General features: G+C 47.2%; 1 protein-coding gene across 4 annotated transcripts in view; it reads right to left on the bottom strand.

Moving 5' to 3' along the window:
• Positions 1 to 22,969, bottom strand: part of LOC115119920 (collagen alpha-1(XVI) chain-like) — a 165,296-nt gene extending 142,327 nt beyond the window's left edge. For 3 of the 4 annotated variants that reach the window (XM_065020260.1, XM_065020262.1, XM_065020263.1), the window contains exons 1-2: positions 22,815 to 22,969; positions 1,022 to 1,138 (exon numbers count right to left, since the gene is read on the bottom strand). In XM_065020260.1, the coding sequence (XP_064876332.1) occupies positions 1,022 to 1,097 (76 nt within the window). In that variant the 5' untranslated portion in view covers positions 1,098 to 1,138; positions 22,815 to 22,969. The remainder of the gene's footprint in view (positions 1 to 1,021; positions 1,139 to 22,814) is intronic. The other variant, XM_065020261.1, reaches the window with a different exon arrangement.
• Between the last annotated feature and the right edge of the window lie 1,033 nt (positions 22,970 to 24,002).

The following is a 24,002-nucleotide window of genomic DNA, read 5'->3' as shown; positions in this document are numbered from 1 at the left end:
TTCTTCATTCAGTTCTCTCAACCTTCTGCTGATGTCAGCACATTACTAGCCAGTTCTGGAGTTTGAGACGGCACGGGAGGAGAGCAGGGAGATGGTTGGGTATTGAAACTGACAAAGTGCTTTCTTCCACCCACCACCAGGGTCTCAGGGGAGCAGTGAACTGGCTCAGCCCCAGATGAAGCACTCTGGCTGGGCTCTCCAGGGAGCCTCTCCCCCTGAGCTGCGGAAGCTCTGGAGGTATTGCCCCAGGAAGAATATTAGAGATGGGAGAGATGTTATGTAATATATTCCATTTATGGGTGGTCCTGGCTGTCTGATAGATAATAAACCCACTACAAGACCATGTGGGAGTTGTCACAGCTACGGATATATAGACTGACACACACACACACACACACACACACACACACACACACACACACACACACACACACACACACACACACACGGAGGGAGCCCGACAGCCTATAGACTCATAACAGAGTAATGAATGTGTTATAGAACATACAACCACATACTACAAACACATGAACCTTTAGACCACAGCAAGGCCTGACAGCTACCAACTCAACCACACACTCAGGCGTGGTCACGCACAGACACCGACGGATACACACACACACTTTCAAACACACAGTCAAACAGCCACAGAGCTCTAGCAGACTAGGGTTGCACTGGATTCTGATTAAATACACATTGCAATGCTGTATGTCAGTGGAACTCAAGCTTCACCCTTTTCAAATTCAGATACAGAAGTCAGAGAATTCAGAGATTTTGACAGTCAGACTGAACAGAGATGGAAGTCTGGAAGGTCACAAAAAACACTCAGATAGATGAAACACCACCACAGATGGATGTCTAATGAAAGGATCAGAGCCAGAAACATCATTTGAAGTAGAATTCTGAAGTAGAGGCAGCAGACATGAGAAGGAGATAGTACATTCTACTCTTGACAAACGGCTTGGAACACTTTGTATTTATTGGTTTACCAGACTCTACCTCGTGGAGAAAATAGACTCACCTTTGGATGATGTCACCAGGTCCCATGACCAGAGGCTGAGGGAGAGCAGAACCAGGAAGGAGCTGAGATTCCTCATGGCACACTCCTCCGGATATACACACACAACTCAACTGCTACCTGGTAGAGAGGGAGGAGGGAGAGAGAGGGGGAGAAAGGGATATGGGGTGGGAAAGAGGGAGAGAGAAGAAGGAGGTGGAGAGAGGGAGAGAGAAGAAAAAGATGGAGAGAGATATAGAGGGAAGGGAGGTGGAGAGATATATAGAGGAAAGGGAGGTGGAGAGAAAGAGAGGGAAGGGAGGTGGAGAGAGTTATAGAGGGAAGGGATGTAGAGAGAGAGAGAGAGAGAGAGAGAGAGAGAGAGAGAGAGATTCAACATTATCAAACAACACTGTGATTGGAGAACACAGTGTAAGAAACAGGCGGTACAAGACCACGTCAACTCCAAGAAAACTCAACTAGATGTATTGGTGTTGAACTGGGAGTTGCAGGTTTGAATCCCACATCCAGCTACCGTCAGAATTAGCTACCATTTTCACCCCTAAGTGTCCTGATTATGGTAATAGCTAAATCAGAGCAAATGTGTTAATGATGAGGTTGAAAATGTGATGAGGCACAGTCAATGTATATGAATTAGCCATCCGATGGCCAGTATTCATATGGGAGAAAGGTCACTCCGTGTAGTCTGATGATCCTCATTATAGCCATCTGGACATCACTGGGACTGGAAACAGACACATGCACACTTCTCACACTGCGAGACATTACGCTATACTCAGCTATACCAGTTATTTGCAACCCCAATGAATCAGTCAAACCCGTGTTTTTTTCGAACACAACAACTAATTTGACCTTTCGACACAGCTGGAGACAATCAGTTGGAATGAGTATGAATGTGCAGTAGATTGTTCCCTGACACAGCAACAGGCAGCCTCAGTAAGTATTATTAACTTTCAGCCCCGACAGAGATGGCCGCCTCGCGCCGCGTTCCTAGTAAACTGTGCAGTATTTTGTTTTTTTATGTGTTATTTCTGACATTGTTACCCCAGGAAATCTTAGGTTTTATTACATACAGTCGGGAGGAACTATTGGATATAAGAGCAACGTCAGCTCACCAACATTACGACCAGGAATACGACTTTCTCGAAGCGGATCCTCTGTTTGGCCACCACCCAGGACAATGGATCGGATCCCAGCCGGCGACCCAAAACAATGGCGCCGCAGAAGGGGCAGACGAAGCGGTCTTCTGGTCAGGCTCCGTAGACGGGCACATCGCGCACCGCTCCCGACCATACTACTCGCCAATGTCCAGTCTCTTGACAACAAGGTAGATCAAATCTGAGCAAGGGTTGCCTTCCAGAGAGGCATCAGAGACTGTAATGTTCTTTGTTTCACGGAAACATGGCTCACTCGAGACACGCTAACGGAGTCGGTACAGCCAGCTGGTTTCTTCAGGCATCGCGCCGACATAAACAAGCATCTCTCTGGTAAGAAGAAGGGCGGGGGTGTATGCCTTATGATTAACGAGACGTGGTTTGATTATAACAACATACAGGAACTCAAGTTCTTTTGTTCACCTGACTTAAAATTCCTCACATTCAAATGCAGACCGCATTATCTACCAAGAGAATTCTCTTCGATCATAGTCAAAGTCGTGTATATTCCTCCCCAAGCAGATACATGGAAGGCCCTGAAAGAACTTAATTCGACTCTGTGTAAACTGCAAACCACATATCCTGAAGCTGCATTTATTGTAGCTGGGGATTTTAACAAAGCTAAACTGAAAACAAGGCTCCCTAAATTCTATCAGCATATCGATTGCGCGACCCGGGCTGGCAAAACCCTAGATCGTCGATATTCTAACTTCCGCAGCGCATATAAGGCCCTCCCCCACCCTCCTTTCGGAAAAGCTGACCACGACTCCATTTTGTTGCTCCCAGCCTATAGACAGAAACTAAAACAGGAAGCACCCGCACTCAGGTCTGTTCAACGCTGGTCCGAGCAATCGAATTCCACGCTTCAAGATTGCTTCGATCACGTGGACTGGGATATGTTCCGCATAGCATCAAACAACAACATTGATGAATATGCTGACTCGGTGAGCGAGTTTATTAGCAAGTGAATCGGTGATGTTGTACCCACAGCGTCTATTAAAACATTCCCCAACCAGAAACCGAGGATTGATGGCAGCATTTGCGCAAAACTGAAAGGGCGAACCACTGCTTTTAATCAGGGCAAGGGGACCGGAAACATGACCGAATACAAACAGTATTTATTCCCTCCGCAAGGCAATCAAACAAGATAAGCGTCAGTATAGAGACAAAGTAGAGTCACAATTCAACGGCTCAGACACGAGAGGTATGTGGCAGGGTCTACAGTCAATCACTGACTACAAAAGAAAAACCAGCCCCGTCGCAGAACACAATGTCTTGCTCCCAGACAGACTAAACAACTTCTTTGCTCGCTTTGAGGACAATACAGTGCAACTAACACGGCCAGCTACCAAAACGTGCAGGCTCTCCTTCACTGCAGCCAACGTGAGTAAAACATTTAAACGTGTTAACCCTTGCAAGGCTGCAGGCCCAGACGGCATCCCCAGCCGCATCCTGAGAGCATGCGCAGACCAGCTGGCTGGTGTGTTTACGGACATATTCAATCAATCCTTATCCCAGTCTGCTGTTCCCACATGCTGCAAGAGGGCCACCATTTTTCCTGTTCCCAACAAAGCTAACTTCCGTCATCATGAAGTGCTTTGAGAGACTAGTCAAGGATCATATCACCTCACCCTACCTGACACCCTAGACCCACTGCAATTTGCTTACCACCCAAATAGGTCCACAGACGACACAATCGCAACCACACTCCACACTGCCCTTACCCATCTGGACAACAGGAATACCTACGTGAGAATGCTGTTCATCGACTACAGCTCGGCATTTAACACCATAGTTCCCTCCAAGTTCGTCATCAAGCTCAGACCCTGGGTCTCGACCCCGCCCTGTGCAACTGGGTCCTGGACTTCCTGATGTGCCGCCCCCAGGTGGTGAGGGTAGGTAACAACATCTCCACCCCGGTGATCCTCAACACTGGGGCCCCACAAGGACAGGTGAAGAAGGTGCAGCAGCGCCTCTTAAACCTCAGGAGGCTGAAGAAATTTGGCTTGTCACCAAAAGCACTCACAAACTTTTACAGATGCACAATCGAGAGCATCCTGTCGGGCTGTATATGGCAACTGCCCACCGCCTGGTACGGCAACTGCTCTGCCCATAACCGTAAGGCTCTCCAGAGGGTAGTAAGTAGAGGTTGACCGATAATTAATCGGAATGGCCGATTAATTAGGGCGATTTCAAGGTTTCATATCAATCGGAAATCGGTATTTTTGGGTGCCGATTTGACAATTTTTTATTTTATAAAAAAAATAAAAAATAATAATACCTATATTTAATCTTTATTTAACTAGGCAAGTCAGTTAAGAACACATTCTTATTTTCAATGATGGCATAGGAACGGTGGGTTAATTGCCTTGTTCAGGGGCAGAACAACAGATTTTCACCTTGGGGATCCAATCTTGCAACCTTACAGTAACTAGTCCAAAGCAATTATTATTATTTTTTTTTTATTTTACCTTTATTTAACCAGTCAGTTAAGAACACATTCTTATTTTCAATGACGGCCTGGGAACAGTGGTTTAACTGCCTGCTCAGGGGCAGAACGACAGATTTGTACGTTGTCAGCTCATGGGTTTGAACTCGCAACCTTCCGGTTACTAGTCCAACGCTCTAACCACTAGGCTACCCTGCCATCCCCAAAAGCAACGACCTGCCTAACTCTCGTTGCACTCCACAAGGAGACTGCCTGTTTCGCGAATGCAGTAAGCCAAGGTAAGTTCCTAGCTAGCACTAAACTTATCTTATAAAAAACAATCAATCATAATCGCTAGTTAACTACTGTCATGTTCTGACCCTAGTTCTTGTGTTATTTGTTTGTTTTAGTTGGTCAGGACGTGAGTTGGGTGGGCATTCTATGTTTTGTGTTTCTAGGTTGTTTTTCTGTGTTCGGCCTAGTATGGTTCTCAATCAGAGGCAGGTGTCGTTAGTTGTCTCTGATTGAGAATCATACTTAGGTAGCCTAGGTTTCACTGTTGTTTTGTGGGTGATTGTTTCCGTGTCTGTGTTTGTCGCCACACGGTACTGTTTCGGTTTGTTCACGTTTATTGTTTTTGTATTCATAGTGTTCAGTTTATGTTTTTTAAATAAACAACCATGGACACTTACCACGCCGCTTCTTGGTCCGATCCTTGCTACACCTCTTCAGAGGAAGAGGAGGAAAACCTTTACAGAATTACCCACCAACCAAGGACCAAGCGGGTGGTAACAGGCAGCAGCAACAGCGGCCGAAGACACAAGACTCCTGGACCTGGGAGGAAATCCTAGACAGGAGAGGACCCCGGGCTAAGCCAGTGGAATATCGCCGCCCCAAAGTGCAGCAGGAGAAGCAGCAGCAGCAGCTGCAGCAGCAGCAGGAGAGGCAGCAGCGGCAGCAGCAGCAGCAATGTCAGGATTCCTGGACATGGGATGACATTTTGGATGGCAAGGGTTGCTACACATGGGAGGAGATCCTGGCTGGTAGGGATCGCCTACCATGGGAACAGGTGGAGGCAGCGAGGAGAGCAGAGGCAGCCGGAGAGAGGAGCCAACGATACGGGGGAAGGCGACTGGCAAGGAAGCCCGAGAGGCAGCCTCAAAAATGTATTGGGGGGGAACACAGGGAGTGTGGCTAAGCCAGGTAGGAGACCTGTGCCAACTTCCTGTGCTTACATGAGAGCGAGAGGGACCGGGCAGGCACCGTGTTATGCTGTGGAGCACACGGTGTCTCCAGTGCGGGTGCATAGCCCGGTGCGGTACATTCCAGCTCCTCGTATCGGCCGGTCTAGAGTGGGCATTGAGCCAGGTAAGGTTGGGCAGGCTCGGTGCTCAAGAGCTCCAGTGCACCTGCACGGTCCGGTCTATCCAGTGCCACCTCCACGCACCAGCCTTCCGGTGGCAGCCCCCCGCACCAGGCTGTCTCTCCGTCCTTTGTCTACAGGTGCTCCCACCTGTCCAGCGCTGCTAGAGCCTTCCTCCTCGCCAGCGCCCCGAGATTCTCCTGTCTCTCCAGAGTTGCTAGAGTCTCCTGTCTGTCCAGAGCTGCTAGAGTCTCCTGTCTGTCCAGAGCTGCTAGAGTCTCCCGTCTGTCCAGAGCTGCTAGAGTCTCCTGTCTGTCTAGAGCTGCTAGAGCCTTCCTCCTCTCCAGAGCTGCTAGAGTCTCCCGTCTGTCCAGAGCTGCTAGAGTCTCCCGTCTGTCCAGAGCTGCTAGAGTCTCCCGTCTGTCCAGAGTTGCTAGAGTCTCCTGTCTGTCCAGAGCTGCTAGATTCTCCGTCTCTCCAGAGTTGCTAGAGTCTCCTGTCTGTCCAGAGCTGCTAGAGCCGCCAGTCAGCATGGAGCCGCCAGAGCCGCCAGTCAGCATGGAGCCGCCAGAGCCGCCAGTCAGCATGGAGCCGCCAGAGCCGCCAGTCAGTATGGAGCCGCCAGAGCCGCCAGTCAGCCAGGAGCCGCCAGAGTCGCCAGTCAGCCAGGAGCTGCCAGAGCCGTCAGCCAGCCAGGAGCTGCCAGTGCCGTCAACCAGCCAGGAGCCAAGAGACTGTTAAACAGCCATCACTAACATTGAATGGCTGCTGCCAACATACTGACTCAACTCTAGCCACTTTAATAATGGAAAAATGTATGTAATAAATGTATCACTAGCCACTTTAAACACTGCCACTTTATATAATGTTTACATACCCTACATTACTCATCTCACATGTATATATACTGTACTCTATACCATCTACTGCATCTTGCCTATGTCGTTCGGCCATCACTCATTCATATATATTTTTATGTACATATTCTTATTCATTCTTTTACACTTGTATGTATAAGGTAGTTGTTGTGGAATTGTTCGTTTAGATTACATTTACATTTAAGTCATTTAGCAGACGCTCTTATCCAGAGCGACTTACAAATTGGTGCATTCACCTTATGACATCCAGTGGAACAGTAGTGCATCTAAATCTTTTAGGGGGGGGTGAGAGGGATTACTTTATCCTATCCTAGGTATTCCTTAAAGAGGTGGGGTTTCAGGTGTCTCCGGAAGGGGGTGATTGACTCCGCTGTCCTGGCGTCGTGAGGGAGTTTGTTCCACCATTGGGGGGCCAGAGCAGTGAACAGTTTTGACTGGGCTGAGCGGGAACTGTACTTCCTCAGTGGTAGGGAGGCGAGCAGGCCAGAGGTGGATGAACGCAGTGCCCTTGTTTGGGTGTAGGGCCTGATCAGAGCCTGGAGGTACTGAGGTGCCGTTCCCTCACAGCTCCGTAGGCAAGCACCATGGTCTTGTAGCGGATGCGAGCTTCAACTGGAAGCCAGTGGAGAGAGCGGAGGAGCGGGGTGACGTGAGAGAACTTGGGAAGGTTGAACACCAGACGGGCTGCGGCGTTCTGGATGAGTTGTAGGGGTTTAATGGCACAGGCAGGGAGCCCAGCCAACAGCGAGTTGCAGTAATCCAGACGGGAGATGACGAGTGCCTTGATTAGGACCTGCGCGCTTCCCAGGGCTACTCCTGTGTGAGGCAGGGTCTTGATGTTAGTTGAGAACGACTCTGTCCGGATGTTGTAGAGCATGAACCTACAGGAACCTACACCGCCTTGATGTTAGTTGAGAACGACAGGGTGTTGTCCAGGATCACGCCAAGGTTCTTAGCGCTCTGGGAGGAGGACACAATGGAGTTGTCGGAGATGCCCAACTCGGAGAGGGTGGAGAGGAGGATCTGATGGTTCACAGTATCGAAGGCAGCCGATAGGTCTAGAAGGATGAGAGCAGAGGAGAGAGAGTTAGCTTTAGCAGTGCGGAGCGCCTCCGTGATACAGAGAAGAGCAGTCTCAGTTGAATGACTAGTCTTGAAACCTGACTGATTTGGATCAAGAAGGTCATTCTGAGAGAGATAGCGGGAGAGCTGGCCAAGGACGGCACGTTCAAGAGTTTTGGAGAGAAAAGAAAGAAGGGATACTGGTCTGTAGTTGTTGACATCAGAGGGATCGAGTGTAGGTTTTTTCAGAAGGGGTGCAACTCTCGCTCTCTTGAAGACGGAAGGGACGTAGCCAGCGGTCAGGGATGAGTTGATGAGCGAGGTGAGGTAAGGGAGAAGGTCTCCGGAAATGGTCTGGAGAAGAGAGGAGGGGATAGGGTCAAGCGGGCAGGTTGTTGGGCGGCCGGCCGTCACAAGACGCGAGATTTCATCTGAGAGAGAGAGGGTAGAAAGAGGTCAGAGCACAGGGTAGGGCAGTGTGAGCAGAACCAGCGGTGTCGTTTGACTTAGCAAACGAGGATCGGATGTCGTCGACCTTCTTTTCAAAATGGTTGACAAAGTCATCTGCAGAGAGGGAGGAGGGGGGGGAGGAGGATTCAGGAGGGAGGAGAAGGTTGCAAAGAGCTTCCTAGGGTTAGAGGCAGATGCTTGGAATTTAGAGTGGTAGAAAGTGGCTTTAGCAGCAGAGAGAGAAGAGGAAAATGTAGAGAGGAGGGAGTGAAAGGATGTCAGGTCCGCAGGGAGGCGAGTTTTCCTCCATTTCCGCTCGGCTGCCCGGAGCCCTGTTCTGTGAGCTCGCAATGAGTCGTCAAGCCACGGAGCGGGAGGGGAGGACCGAGCCGGCCTGGAGGATAGGGGACATAGAGAGTCAAAGGATGCAGAAAGGGAGGAGAGGAGGGTTGAGGAGGCAGAATCAGGAGATAGGTTGGAGAAGGTTTGAGCAGAGGGAAGAGATGATAGGATGGAAGAGGAGAGAGTAGGGGGGGAGAGAGAGCGAAGGTTGGGACGGCGCGATACCATCCGAGTAGGGGCAGTGTGGGAGGTGTTGGATGAGAGCGAGAGGGAAAAGGATACAAGGTAGTGGTCGGAGACTTGGAGGGGAGTTGCAATGAGGTTAGTGGAAGAACAGCATCTAGTAAAGATGAGGTCGAGCGTATTTCCTGCCTTGTGAGTAGGGGGGAAGGTGAGAGGGTGAGGTCAAAAGAGGAGAGGAGTGGAAAGAAGGAGGCAGAGAGGAATGAGTCAAAGGTAGACGTGGGGAGGTTAAAGTCGCCCAGAACTGTGAGAGGTGAGCCGTCCTCAGGAAAGGAGCTTATCAAGGCATCAAGCTCATTGATGAACTCTCCGAGGAACCTGGAGGGCGATAAATGATAAGGATGTTAAGCTTGAAAGGGCTGGTAACTGTGACAGCATGGAATTCAAAGGAGGCGATAGACAGATGGGTAAGGGGAGAAAGAGAGAATGACCACTTGGGAGAGATGAGGATCCCGGTGCCACCACCCCGCTGACCAGAAGCTCTCGGGGTGTGCGAGAACACGTGGGCAGACGAAGAGAGAGCAGTAGGAGTAGCAGTGTTGTCTGTGGTGATCCATGTTTCCGTCAGTGCCAAGAAGTCGAGGGACTGGAGGGAGGCATAGGCTGAGATGAACTCTGCCTTGTTGGCCGCAGATCGGCAGTTCCAGAGGCTACCGGAGACCTGGAACTCCACGTGGGTCGTGCGCGCTGGGACCACCAGATTAGGGTGGCCGCGGCCACGCGGTGTGGAGAGTTTGTATGGTCTGTGCAGAGAGGAGAGAACAGGGATAGACAGACACATAGTTGACAGGCTACACAAGAGGCTACGCTAATGCAAAGGAGATTGGAATGACAAGTGGACTACACGTCTCGAATGTTCAGAAAGTTAAGCTTACGTAGCAAGAATCTTATTGACTAAAATGATTAAAATGATACAGTACTGCTGAAGTAGGCTAGCTGGCAGAGGCTGCGTTGTTGACTATGTAGGCTAGCTGGCAGTGTCTGCGTTGTTGACACTACACTAATCAAGTCGTTCCGTTGAGTGTAATGGTTTCTACTGTGCTACTGTGCTGCTATTCGGGGCTAGCTGGCTAGCTAGCAGTGTTGATTACGTTACGTTGCGTTAAAAGAACGACAATAGCTGGCTAGCTAACCTAGGAAATCGCTCAAGACTACACAATTATCTTTGCTAGAAGCACAAGCATTTCGCCACACTCAAATTAACATCTGCTAACCATGTGTATGTGACAAAATTTGATTTGATGGACATGTTCTCTGTGTCACACACAATCACATACACACACCTCAAACTTTAACCACATACCACCCCTATGTTTACAGGTACAACGAACCCCTGAAGCCAGACAGACAGATAGACAGACTGGGAGTCTGACATGTGTATCATCTATGTGTCTGTACACACCTGTCTAAAGATGTGGAATTACCCACAAACCCCTGGGACAGAGTATGGTGGTGTTTTCAATTCCATCCTAGTGTTCCCCATACAATGCACTACTCTTGACCAGAACCCTATCTGTGGTCATCTAGGATAATGGACTGAGTCCTCCACAAAAGAACTAGCTGCAAGGTAATGAAAGAACATACTGTCTAAGTATGGTTTAGGCCTAGTTTGAGATCCATCCAACTCTAACAGTTGGCATACATAATATATTGATGCCACAGAGATAGCCTATCCTGGATAGATATAAATATTCAAGGGAAAAAGTATGCATACATCTCAAGTTGGCTATCGGCCAAGTATGTATGGGGTCCTCAAAGGCCCCTAAATACTGAAATAGAGTAAAGATCAGAAGGGGCCATGTTAACAGGCAACATACCCACATTCATTAACATGTCATTAACATGTTATTAAAATGTCATTAACATGTCATTAACAAGCTCATGTCCAAGTCACCTTCTGTCTATGCATTTGGCCTCGACACAAAGAGACAGTAACAACAGACAGTGTGCATGTCTTTGGCCTCGGCACACAGAGACAGTAACAACAGACAGTGTGCATGTCTTTGGCCTCATCACACAGAGACAGTAACAACAGACAGTGTGCATGTCTCGTCACACAGAGACAGTAACAACAGACAGTGTGCATGTCTTTGGCCTCGTCACAGAGAGACAGTAACAACAGACAGTGTGCATGTCTTTGGCCTCGACACACAGAGACAGTAAAAACAGACAGTGTGCATGTCTTTGGCCTCGACTCACAGAGACAGTAACAACAGACTGTGTGCATGTCTTGTCACACAGAGACAGTAACAACAGACAGTGTGCATGTCTCGTCACACAGAGACAGTAACAACAGACAGTGTGCATGTCTTTGGCCTCGTCACACAGAGACAGTAACAACAGACAGTGTGCATGTCTTTGGCCTCGACTCACAGAGACAGTAACAACAGACTGTGTGCATGTCTCGTCACACAGAGACAGTAACAACAGACAGTGTGCATGTCTTGTCACACAGAGACAGTAACAACAGACAGTGTGCATGTCTTTGGCCTCGTCACACAGAGACAGTAACAACAGACAGTGTGCATATCTTTGGCCTCGTCACACAGAGACAGTAACAACAGACAGTGTGCATGTCTTTGGCCTCGACTCACAGAGACAGTAACAACAGACAGTGTGCATGTCTCGTAACACAGAGACAGTAACAACAGACAGTGTGCATGTCTCGTTACACAGAGACAGTAACAACAGACAGTGTGCATGTCTCGTCACACAGAGACAGTAACAACAGACAGTGTGCATGTCTCGTCACACAGAGACAGTAACAACAGACAGTGTGCATGTCTCGTCACACAGAGACAGTAACAACAGACAGTATGCATGTCTCGTCACACAGAGACAGTAACAACAGACAGTGTGCATGTCTTTGGCCTCGACACACAGAGAGACCGTAACAACAGACAGTGTGCATGTCTCGTCACACAGAGACAGTAACAACAGACAGTGTGCATGTCTCGTCACACAGAGACAGTAACAACAGACAGTGTGCATGTCTCGTCACACAGAGACAGTAACAACAGACAGTGTGCATATCTTTGGTCTCGTCACACAGAGACAGTAACAACTTACAGTGTGCATGTCTCGTCACACAGAGACAGTAACAACAGACAGTGTGCATGTCTCGTCACACAGAGATAGTAACAACAGACAGTGTGCATGTCTTTGGCCTCGACACACAGAGAGACCGTAACAACAGACAGTGTGCATGTCTCGTCACACAGAGACAGTAACAACAGACAGTGTGCTTTTCTCGACACACAGAGACAGTAACAACAGACAGTGTGCATGTCTTTGGCCTCGACACACAGAGACAGTAACAACAGACAGTGTGCATGTCTTTGGCCTCGTCACACAGAGACAGTAACAACAGACAGTGTGCATGTCTTTGGCCTCGTCACACAGAGACAGTAACAACAGACAGTGTGTGTCTTTGGCCTCACACAGAGACAGTAACAACAGACAGTGTGCATGTCTTTGGCCTCGACACACACAGACAGTAACAACAGACAGTGTGCTTGTCTCATCACACAGAGACAGTAACAACAGACAGTGTGTTTGTCTCACACAGAGACAGTAACAACAGACAGTGTGCTTGTCTCGTCACACAGAGACAGTAACAACAGACAGTGTGCATGTCTTTGGCCTCGTCACACAGAGACAGTAACAACAGACAGTGTGCATATCTTTGGCCTCGTCACACAGAGACAGTAACAACAGACAGTGTGCATGTCTTTGGCCTCGACTCACAGAGACAGTAACAACAGACAGTGTGCATGTCTCGTCACACAGAGACAGTAACAACAGACAGTGTGCATGTCTCGTTACACAGAGACAGTAACAACAGACAGTGTGCATGTCTCGTCACACAGAGACAGTAACAACAGACAGTGTGCATGTCTCGTCACACAGAGATAGTAACAACAGACAGTGTGCATGTCTTTGGCCTCGACACACAGAGAGACCGTAACAACAGACAGTGTGCATGTCTCGTCACACAGAGACAGTAACAACAGACAGTGTGCTTTTCTCGACACACAGAGACAGTAACAACAGACAGTGTGCATGTCTTTGGCCTCGACACACACAGACAGTAACAACAGACAGTGTGCATGTCTTTGGCCTCGACACACAGAGACAGTAACAACAGACAGTGTGCATGTCTTTGGCCTCGTCACACAGAGACAGTAACAACAGACAGTGTGCGTGTCTTTGGCCTCGTCACACAGAGACAGTAACAACAGACAGTGTGCATGTCTTTGGCCTCGACACACACAGACAGTAACAACAGACAGTGTGCTTGTCTCATCACACAGAGACAGTAACAACAGACAGTGTGTTTGTCTCGTCACACAGAGACAGTAACAACAGACAGTGTGCTTGTCTCGTCACACAGAGACAGTAACAACAGACAGTGTGCATGTCTTTGGCCTCGTCACACAGAGACAGTAACAACAGACAGTGTGCATATCTTTGGCCTCGTCACACAGAGACAGTAACAACAGACAGTGTGCATGTCTTTGGCCTGGACTCACAGAGACAGTAACAACAGACAGTGTGCATGTCTCGTCACACAGAGACAGTAACAACAGACAGTGTGCATGTCTCGTTACACAGAGACAGTAACAACAGACAGTGTGCATGTCTCGTCACACAGAGACAGTAACAACAGACAGTGTGCATGTCTCGTCACACAGAGACAGTAACAACAGACAGTGTGCATGTCTCGTCACACAGAGACAGTAACAACAGACAGTATGCATGTCTCGTCACACAGAGACAGTAACAACAGACAGTGTGCATGTCTTTGGCCTCGACACACAGAGAGACCGTAACAACAGACAGTGTGCATGTCTCGTCACACAGAGACAGTAACAACAGACAGTGTGCATGTATCGTCACACAGAGACAGTAACAACAGACAGTGTGCATGTCTCGTCACACAGAGACAGTAACAACAGACAGTGTGCATATCTTTGGTCTCGTCACACAGAGACAGTAACAACTTACAGTGTGCATGTCTCGTCACACAGAGACAGTAACAACAGACAGTGTGCATGTCTCGTCACACAGAGATAGTAACAACAGACAGTGTGCATGTCTTTGGCCTCGACACACAGAGAGACCGTAACAACAGACAGTGTGCATGTCTCGTCACACAGAGACAGTAACAACAGACAGTGTGCTTTTCTCGACACACAGAGACAGTAACAACAGACAGTGTGCATGTCTTTGGCCTCGACACACACAGACAGTAACAACAGACAGTGTGCATGTCTTTGGCCTCGACACACAGAGACAGTAACAACAGACAGTGTGCATGTCTTTGGCCTCGTCACACAGAGACAGTAACAACAGACAGTGTGCGTGTCTTTGGCCTCGTCACACAGAGACAGTAACAACAGACAGTGTGCATGTCTTTGGCCTCGACACACACAGACAGTAACAACAGACAGTGTGCTTGTCTCGTCACACAGAGACAGTAACAACAGACAGTGTGTTTGTCTCGTCACACAGAGACAGTAACAACAGACAGTGTGCTTGTCTCGTCACACAGAGACAGTAACAACAGATAGTGTGCATGTCTTTGGCCTCGTCACACAGAGACAGTAACAACAGACAGTGTGCATGTCTTTGGCCTCGTCACACAGAGACAGTAACAACAGACAGTGTGCATGTCTTTGGCCTCGTCACACAGAGACAGTAACAACAGACAGTGTGCATGTCTTTGGCCTCGACACGCAGAGACAGTCAGCCCTGGCAATACTTATTCTCTCTCTCATTCTTCCTCTCGTTCCCATGCGGTGAGTGTGTTCTAACAGCTGGCTGTAGCAGATCAAGGCAGTATTGGCCTAGCGTAGATTGCTGCTCTGTGCCAGCCTGAGTTCAGGAGGGACTGCCTCTCTGTCTGTGGAGAAAACATAGGAGAGCAGGGTGTATTCATTTCAGTGATTCTATTACAAAATGTTTCGTCTGTTGCAAAAAAACGTTTTGCAACAGTAACAGTTAACAAAACGTTTTGTAATGAAAACAAGAGTTTCTATTGGACAAATTTAGATAGGTCCCTCCCCGTTTTGTTTCCGTTTACTCTGTATGCTTCCGTTTGGTTCTTACATGGTTAACGTTGCAGGACGTAATGAATACACCCCAGGAGAGAAGAGGACATGAATACATCCACATACTACAAACACATACTCTGCCGATTTTGCATGTTTTCCTACTTACATTGATTTTTAAGTAATTCATTAGCATTTTATTGCATGACATAAGTATTTGATCACCTACCAACCAGTAAGAATTCCGGCTCTCACACACCTGTTAGTTTTTCTTTAAGAAGCCCTCCAGTTCTCCACTCATTACCTGTATTAACTGCACCTGTTTGAACTCGTTACCTGTTTAAAAGACATCTGTCCACACACTCAATCAAACAGACTCCAACCTCTCCACAATGGCCAAGACCAGAAAGCTGTGTAAGGACATCAGGGATAGAATTGTAGACCTGCACAAGTCTGGGATGGGCTACAGGACAATAGGCAAGCAGCTTGGTGAGAAGGCAACAACTGTTGGCGCAATTATTAGAAAATGGAAGAAGTTCAAGATGACGGTCAATCACCCTGGGTCTGGGGCTCCATACAAGATCTCACCTCGTGGGGCATCAATGATCATGAGGAAGGTGAGGGATCAGGCCAGAACTACACGGCAGGACCTGGTCAATGACCTGAAGAGAGCTGGGACCACAGTCTCAAAGAAAACCATTAGTAACACACTAAGCCGTCATGGATTAAAATCCTGCAGCGCACGCAAGGTCCCCCTGCTCAAGCCAGCGCATGTCCAGGCCCGTCTGAAGTTTGCCAATGACCATCTGGATGATCCAGAGGAGGAATGGGAGAAGGTCATGTGGTCTGATGAGACAAAAATATAGCTTTTTGTTCTAAACTCCACTCGCCGTATTTGGAGGAAGAAGAAGGATGAGTACAATCCCAAGAACAACATCCCAACCGTGAAGCATGGAGGTGGAAACATCATTCTTTGGGGATGCTTTTCTGCAAAGGGGACAGGACGACTGCACAGTATTGAGGGGAGGATGGATGGGGCCATGTATGGCGAGATCTTGGCCAACAACCTCCTTCCCTCATTAAGACCATTGAAGATGGGTCATGGCTGGGTCTTCCAGCATGACAACGACCCGAAACACACAGCCAGGGCAACTAAGAAGTGGCTCCGTAAGAAACATCTCAAGGTCCTGGAGTGGCCTAACCAGTCTCCAGACCTGAACCCAATAGAAAATCTTTGGAGGGAGCTGAAAGTCTGTATTGCCCAGCGACAGCCCCGAAACCTGAAGGATCTGGAGAAGGTCTGTATGGAAGAGTGGGCCAAAATCCCTGCTGCAGTGTATGCAAACCTGGTCAAGAACTACAGGAAACGTATGATCTCTGTAATTGCAAACAAAGGTTTCTGTACCAAATATTAGGTTCTGCTTTTCTAATGTATCAAATACTTATGTCATGCAATAAAATGCAAATTAATTACATCATACAATGTGATTTTCTGGATTTTTGTTTTAGATTCCGCCTTTCACAGTTGAAGTGTACCTATGATAAAAATTACAGACCTCTACATGCTTTGTAAGTAGGAAAACCTGCAAAATCGACAGTGTATCAAATACTTGTTCTCCCCACTGTATATATTTTTGTAATAACATCAATAAAAGCGCTGTATAATGTTGTTGCACTGTTTGTATAGGGTGTGTGTGTGTGTGTGTGTGTGTGTGTGTGTGTGTGTGTGTGTGTTTGGATTTACTATCATTGTGGGGACCAGAAGTCCTCAAATGATAGTAAAACAAGGAGTGGGGACATGTCGTTGGTCCCCACAAGGAAAAAGGCTATTTTAGGTTTAGGGGTTAGGTTTAGGATTAGGGTTATAATTAGGGTTAAGGGGTAGGTTTAGAAGTCAGGGTTAGGAGTTTGCGGTTAAGTTTAAGTTTAGGATTAGGTTATGGGTTAGGGTTAGGGTTAGAGAAAATTGGATTTTGAATGGGAATCAATTGTTTGGTCCCCACAACAACAGTAAAACTTACTTTTGAGTGTGTGCCTGTGTGACAAGCGCATTAGTGTGTGTCTGTGTCTATGCATCTGTTGTGTGTTAACTCCAGCTACTCTTGGAAGAACTATTTCGGTTATGTCCACCTCACTTAGGGGCTGATTCAGACACTATGCCTCAGCATTTGGTATTCAGACATACCTTATTCAGGTAACACACTCTGCAAATGTGGCTACATTGCGCGCTCTGAATAGATGTAATTTAAACAGCTGAAAACCCCTCCGGCCCACTTGCTGGCCAACATATTTTCCCGTGGACTTTTCATTCAATGGGGGTTTCAGTACATTTACCTTAAGCCATCCCTTTAAATACAGTGTATAATTTTGACGACAGACTCGCTAGAATATATCAAGAGGGATTCCGAATATTAGGGATCAACAAAAGAAAGCCATCTAAATATATGCATATATCGTCTCCGTTTCAGCACCAATTGGTAGATTTAAAAATACTATAATCTTGTAGATTATTTAGGTTTAGGAAAGTATTTATGAATCATAAAATACTGGTTTTGGAGAGCCTTTACACACGAAAGAAAGAAAACCGTGTTTTGATTCATTCTGAAAAGTGCCACATTCAGATATTCAACCCATGGTAATGTTGGAAGATTTGTGTACACACAATTATAATAGGGAGAATAGTGTACAATAGTAGTAGTCTATCGTCTGCACTAACCATGGAAATGTATGATGACACAGTGTCACGCCCTGGTCTAAGTATTTTGTGTTTTCTTCATGTATTGGGTCAGGCCAGGGTGTGGCATAGAGTTTTTGTATTGTGGTGTGTTTTGTCTTGGGATTTTGGAATGTGTGTATAGTGGGATTGTAGCTTAGTGGGGTGTTCTAGGAAGTCTATTGCTGAAGTGGTTCTCAATCCAGGTGTTTACCGTTGTCTGATTGGAACCATATTTCAGCCATATTCTTTTGGTTGTATTGTGGGTGATTGTCCTGTGTGTCTTGATGTCCAGGTTAGAGGTTAGTAGACGCTTGTATAGGCTGTTTTCGTTTTGTAGTGTTAGTGTTTTGTTGTGTGTTACGTTGGTTTATTAAAGATGAATCACAATAGACACGCTGCAGTTTGGTCCGACTCTCCTTCACCATTAGAAAGCCGTTACACACAGCCAAGTATTGCGCCATGCGTCTGGTTCAAACTGTTACTGCTTGGTCTGCGCTTCTCTCCATAGTGATTTAATTAGCCTACATCCCTGCACGTTAGAAGGCTGTACAGTTTCCACTCTGTATAATGGCACAGCATTTTACTGTCGGGAAGTTGATATGTCAGTATGCTTCAGTGTGCTGCCATATGACTGGTTTCACATTTGTCTCCAGGGATTATAAGGTAAACTAGATCTAAAACAAGTGTTATTTATATTAACAATTCCCATATCCAAAGGTATTACTTATTTACCTAGCTCTTATCAATAGTTATTATCAAGTTATAAATTACAGGGCGTGGAGAATGGTGTTATTTCTATCTGACAATATCAAGTAGATGCTTTTTCCACTTGGAACCGGCAGGTTCACTAAACCTTATTCATGGTTTCCTCGAGCATAAAAGTGGTGGAATTGTTAGGGAATTAAGTCAAGGTCAGAATACGTCGTATCTGTAGACACACTTTCATTTATTCAATCTCCCCCCAAACTAACAGCGGGCGAGTAGCATGCGAGTCTCATGCTTAAATTCAAGGTCAGAATACGCTCAGAGAGAAAAGTGCATTTATAAGGGAATTACGTTCCATTTACGGGCGCTTAACTCGGGTCGGAATTCCCCCCTTAGTGACAGCCCAATCACAGGACTTTACCCTCTCAGATGCTGAGGAGTGCATTTGGTGCTGTGCTATGAAAACAACCTCAAAACCATTTTGTAGGGTCAGAGCCCTGAGCAATAAGAACACACACACAAGCAGCTGCTTCCCCAACCCACACACAAACACAAATAGGCTAAGCATGCATGTATTTCAGACCTGTTGCAACACGGGACATGGAATGAAGACAGTAACTGTCTTCAGGCTACAACAGTCCCTCCAATTATCCACTGACCCAGGTTAAGCACAGACTTGAACAAATCTAATGGAGACAATATTTAAAGTCTGTCTCATTTAATAAATAATATGTTATTCAGCAGACGCTTTTATCCATGACGATTTACAGTCGTTATTTATTGATGGTTGCGGGAATCAAACCCACGACCCTGGCGTTACAAGTGAAATGCTCTACCAAATTAGCTACAAAGGACGACAGAGATAAATCGTTACTCTATCTCCACTGGGCTGCGTTCAGAAAGTGTTCATGAGTGATCGTTATGTGAAGCCAAAGCAGTTCCAGTTCCCATCAGTTCTGTCAAATAACACCTGGTTTAGATGATTGCTCTTTAAAGGTCACAAGTGTTAGTTTAAATTGCACGTAGAAGTGCACAGATACTGGAAACAATTGTTTTGACAATCGTGCAGCCTTTTTTAACAGCCTCACAAACATGGACGGGTCTTAGAATGAAACCTTGTTCACTGAGAATCACTGAAACTCCTCTTCCATAGGGAATATTGATTGGTCATATTTTTTTTAATGTAATCTTTATTTAAATAGGCAAGTCAGTTTAAGAACAAATTAATATTTACAATGACAGCCACCAAAAGGCAAAAGGCCTCCTGTGGGGATTGGGACTGGGATTTAAAATAATAATTAATTTAAAAAATATATAGGATAAAACACACATCACGACAAGAGAGACAACACAACACTAGATAAAGACTAACCTAAGACAACGACATAGCATGGCAGAAACACTTGACAACACAGCATGGTAGCAACACAACATGACAACAACATGGTAGCAAAACAACATGGCAGCAGCACAAAACAGGGTACAAACATTATTGGGCACAGACAACAGCACAAAGGGCAAGAAGGTAGAAACAACAATACATCACACAAAGCAGCCACAACTGTCAGTAAGTGTCCATGGTTGAGTCTTTGAATGAAGAGATTGAGATAAAACTGTCCCGTTTGAGTGTTTGTTGCATCTCGTTCCAGTCACTAGCTGCAGCAAACTGAAAAGTTTGGGCTAGGAGCTTCTCCTGACCATGTGGCCTGACCATGGACATTTAAGCTATAGGCCCAAAGTTGTTTTTCTGAACAGGTGTATGGGGAAAAAACTGCCCTATTTACAAGACCTTTGGATGGTAGACCTTTGTGATAGCCTTCAACCAGGACCGGCCCCAGTAATAAGTGACATAAGGGGTTACTTAGGGCCCCCGGCCAAAATGTGTAAAATTGCAGGACATTAGCTTAAAACGGCAATAATGTCTCTCCACCCTGTGGCAATAATGTCTCTTCACCCTGTGGCAATAATGTCTCTTCACCCTGTGGCAATAATGTCTCTCCACCCTGTGGCAATAATGTCTCTCCACCCTGTGGCAATAATGTCTCTTCACCCTGTGGCAATAATGTCTCTCCACCCTGTGGCAATAATGTCTCTTCACCCTGTGGCAATAATGTCTCTTCACCCTGTGGCAATAATGTCTCTCCACCCTGTGGCAATAATGTCTCTTCACCCTGTGGCAATAATGTCTCTTCACCCTGTGGCAATAATGTCTCTCCACCCTGTGGCAATAATGTCTCTCCACCCTGTGGTAAAATGTCTCTTCACCCTGTGGCAATAATGTCTCTTCACCCTGTGGCAATAATGTCTCTCCACCCTGTGGCAATAATGTCTCTCCACCCTGTGGCAATAATGTCTCTCCACCCTGTGGCAATAATGTCTCTTCACCCTGTGGCAATAATGTCTCTCCACCCTGTGGCAATAATGTCTCTCCACCCTGTGGCAATAATGTCTCTCCACCCTGTGGCAATAATGTCTCTCCACCCTGTGGTAAACATGTCTCTCCACCCTGTGGCAATAATGTCTCTCCACCCTGTGGCAATAATGTCTCTCCACCCTGTGGTAAAATGTCTCTTCACCCTGTGGCAATAATGTCTCTCCACCCTGTGGCAATAATGTCTCTCCACCCTGTGGCAATAATGTCTCTCCACCCTGTGGCAATAATGTCTCTTCACCCTGTGGCAATAATGTCTCTCCACCCTGTGGTAAAAATGTCTCTCCACCCTGTGGCAATAATGTCTCTCCACCCTGTGGCAATAATGTCTCTCCACCCTGTGGTAAAATGTCTCTTCACCCTGTGGCAATAATGTCTCTCCACCCTGTGGCAATAATGTCTCTCCACCCTGTGGCAATAATGTCTCTCCACCCTGTGGCAATAATGTCTCTCCACCCTGTGGCAATAATGTCTCTCCACCCTGTGGCAATAATGTCTCTCCACCCTGTGGCAATAATGTCTCTTCACCCTGTGGCAATAATGTCTCTTCACCCTGTGGCAATAATGTCTCTCCACCCTGTGGCAATAATGTCTCTCCACCCTGTGGCAATAATGTCTCTCCACCCTGTGGTAAAAATGTCTCTTCACCCTGTGGCAATAATGTGTAGGATTGCAGGATATTAGTTATAAAATTGCTCAATCTTCTGCCTGCCCCATGGTGAAATGTGTAGAATTGCAGGAACTCTAAAACGTCATTCCCCTCTTTGTTGTCAGCAGGGGGGGCACTAAATGTGTGTGTGTGTGTGTGTGTGTGTGTGTGTGTGTGTGTGAGGGGGGTTCCTTATTTCCAACTCATGCGTAAAAAGTAGTAGTTTAGGTTGGCTGACATCACATATACAAACATTTTCCATGGCACCGCTCAACCTCAAGGGAAGGGTAGACTAAATCATCCCCCTTTGAAAAGACCAAAGAAGCGCAGCCGACTGAAGCTGGAGATGAATATTATAGGGTCATGAGAAAAGTATATCGACTGACAGTATTTCCACACTTATCTGTCAATGGTGACACCTGGAAAGCTTCCAAAGTGAGTTAAGTCTGGCAAACATCCAGATAATCGGTGCTCCAACGCAGTGGAAATAACTCATAGTGGGCATTATAGAAATCCATGACAGAAATCTATTCAATTCCATCCCCGTGGAGAGTTGCTCGGTGCTTTGGTTGGTTGGTTGAGAGGTGGGGAATTAGCTTCCCATAGGTTGGTGAACGTAGTAGTCCTATCACAGTAGGCCCACATAAAGGTTTGCCGTTCGAAAACCCCACGTCTTTGAATGCAGATATTTCGTCTCCATTGGGCAAAGGCAGCCACATGAAACTAAAGTTACACACTAATTCACTTCTTCACCAAATCTATCCGCGGATGAAGTTGCAGCTAGAAACTGATCTAAAGTCAATTCTTTTTTCCCCTGATTCCCTCACTCATATTGTAAGGCTACGGTATATTGAACATAGTGCAGATTCTAGAACTGCGCCAATGGTAATCATCTATTATACTACGATCATCATCAGTCTCCACTTCTTTTGGAAAACTTCCAAAGATTCCCACCTGGTTTACCACTTCAGTCATAACATGTTAAATTGCGTGTAATTGCTCTCAGCAAGTTCTTCGTTACACAATCAGCCATTGTAGGCTACTCAATGCGCACCTTAGGTAGGCGAATCAATTGATTGGTTGATAAACACCTCGGAGTACTGTGTTTGCAAGTAGATGTTGCTATTCTATTACCTACAGGCCCATAGCCTAATTCAACTTATCAAACAACATAAACAGTTGGCAAACTATCTAAAGTAAAATGCACCACTTGCATTGCAGGCCTATCATTAAATATTGTAGCCTGGGAAAGAAGTGCGCTACTGACAGAAATGACTTGCTTTAACACGAATGGAATCGATAAAAGTGTTAACCATACTTACAGCTATTGATAGATCCCTGCAGTTACGAACACATTAATCCAACATGTACGGTATATTCGTGCTGAGGTGGGTAAAATCCTTTTGCTGCAGTCCGGTTTGTAATCCACACCGTTCTTCCCTTCAGGCTTTCTCTGCTGGAACCTTCTTACCAGGGGTGGGGGAGAAGTTACTGCCAGAGTGATCATGTCCAACTTCTTTCCCCTCCCCTCTTTTTGCTGGCCGTTGTTCGAAAAAGTTTATTTTCTCTCTCTTCTGTCTCTTCTCACTTTCTCTGGGACATCCTCCAGTTCGAACGTGTCGTGACATCACCTGGTCCAAGGTTGGAAAATTAGCCTCTGGCGAGGCCCTCCCTCCCCGTTTCTCCCTCCCTACCTCCCTGTCTCTCCCTCCCTCCTTCCCCGTCTGTCTCTCCCTCCCTCTCTCCCTCCCTACCTCCCCGTCTCTCCCTCCCTCCTTCCTCGTCTCTCCCTCCCTACCTCCCCGTCTCTCCCTCCCCTTCCCCGTCTGTCTGTCTCTCACACCCTCCCAACCTCCCCGTCTCTCCCCCTCCTTCCCCGTCTGTCTGTCTCTCCACCCTCCCTACCTCTCCGTCTCTCTCTCCCTCCTTCCCCGTCTGTCTGTCTCTCCTCCCAACCTCCTGTCTCTCCCTCCCTCATTCCCCGTCTCTCCCTCCCACCTCCCTGTCTCTCCCTCCCTACCTCCCCGCCTCTCCCTCCCTCCTTCCCCATCTCTCCCTCCCTCTCTCCTCCCTACCTCCCTGTCTCTCCTCCTCCTTCCCCGTCTCTCCCTCCCTCCCTACTTCTTTTCATCCCCTCCCTCCGTCATCTCCCTCCCTTACCTACCTACTTCTTTTCATCCCCTCCCTCCCTCCCTCCCCCTTACCTACCTACTTCTTTTCGTCCCTCCCTCCTCTGTCCCTACCTCCGTCTCTCCCTCCCTTACCTACCTACTACTTTTCATCCCTCCCTCCCTCCCTCCCTCCCTCCCACCCTCCTACCTCTCCGTCTCTCCCTCCCCCACCTCCCTGTCTCTCCTCCCTACCTCCCCCGCCTCTCCCTCCCTCCCTCCTTCCCCATCTCTCCTCCCCTCTCCCTCCCTACCTCCTGTCTCTCCCTCCCTCCTTCCCCGTCTCTCCCCCTCCCTACTTCTTTTCATCCCCTCCCTCCGTCTCTCCCTCCCCTTACCTAC

This window comes from Oncorhynchus nerka, linkage group LG7, assembly GCF_034236695.1.
Source record: "Oncorhynchus nerka isolate Pitt River linkage group LG7, Oner_Uvic_2.0, whole genome shotgun sequence".
Classification (NCBI taxonomy): domain Eukaryota; kingdom Metazoa; phylum Chordata; class Actinopteri; order Salmoniformes; family Salmonidae; genus Oncorhynchus; species Oncorhynchus nerka.
Note: the sequence above shows the minus strand (reverse complement) of the source record. Positions and strands in the feature narration are given on the sequence as shown.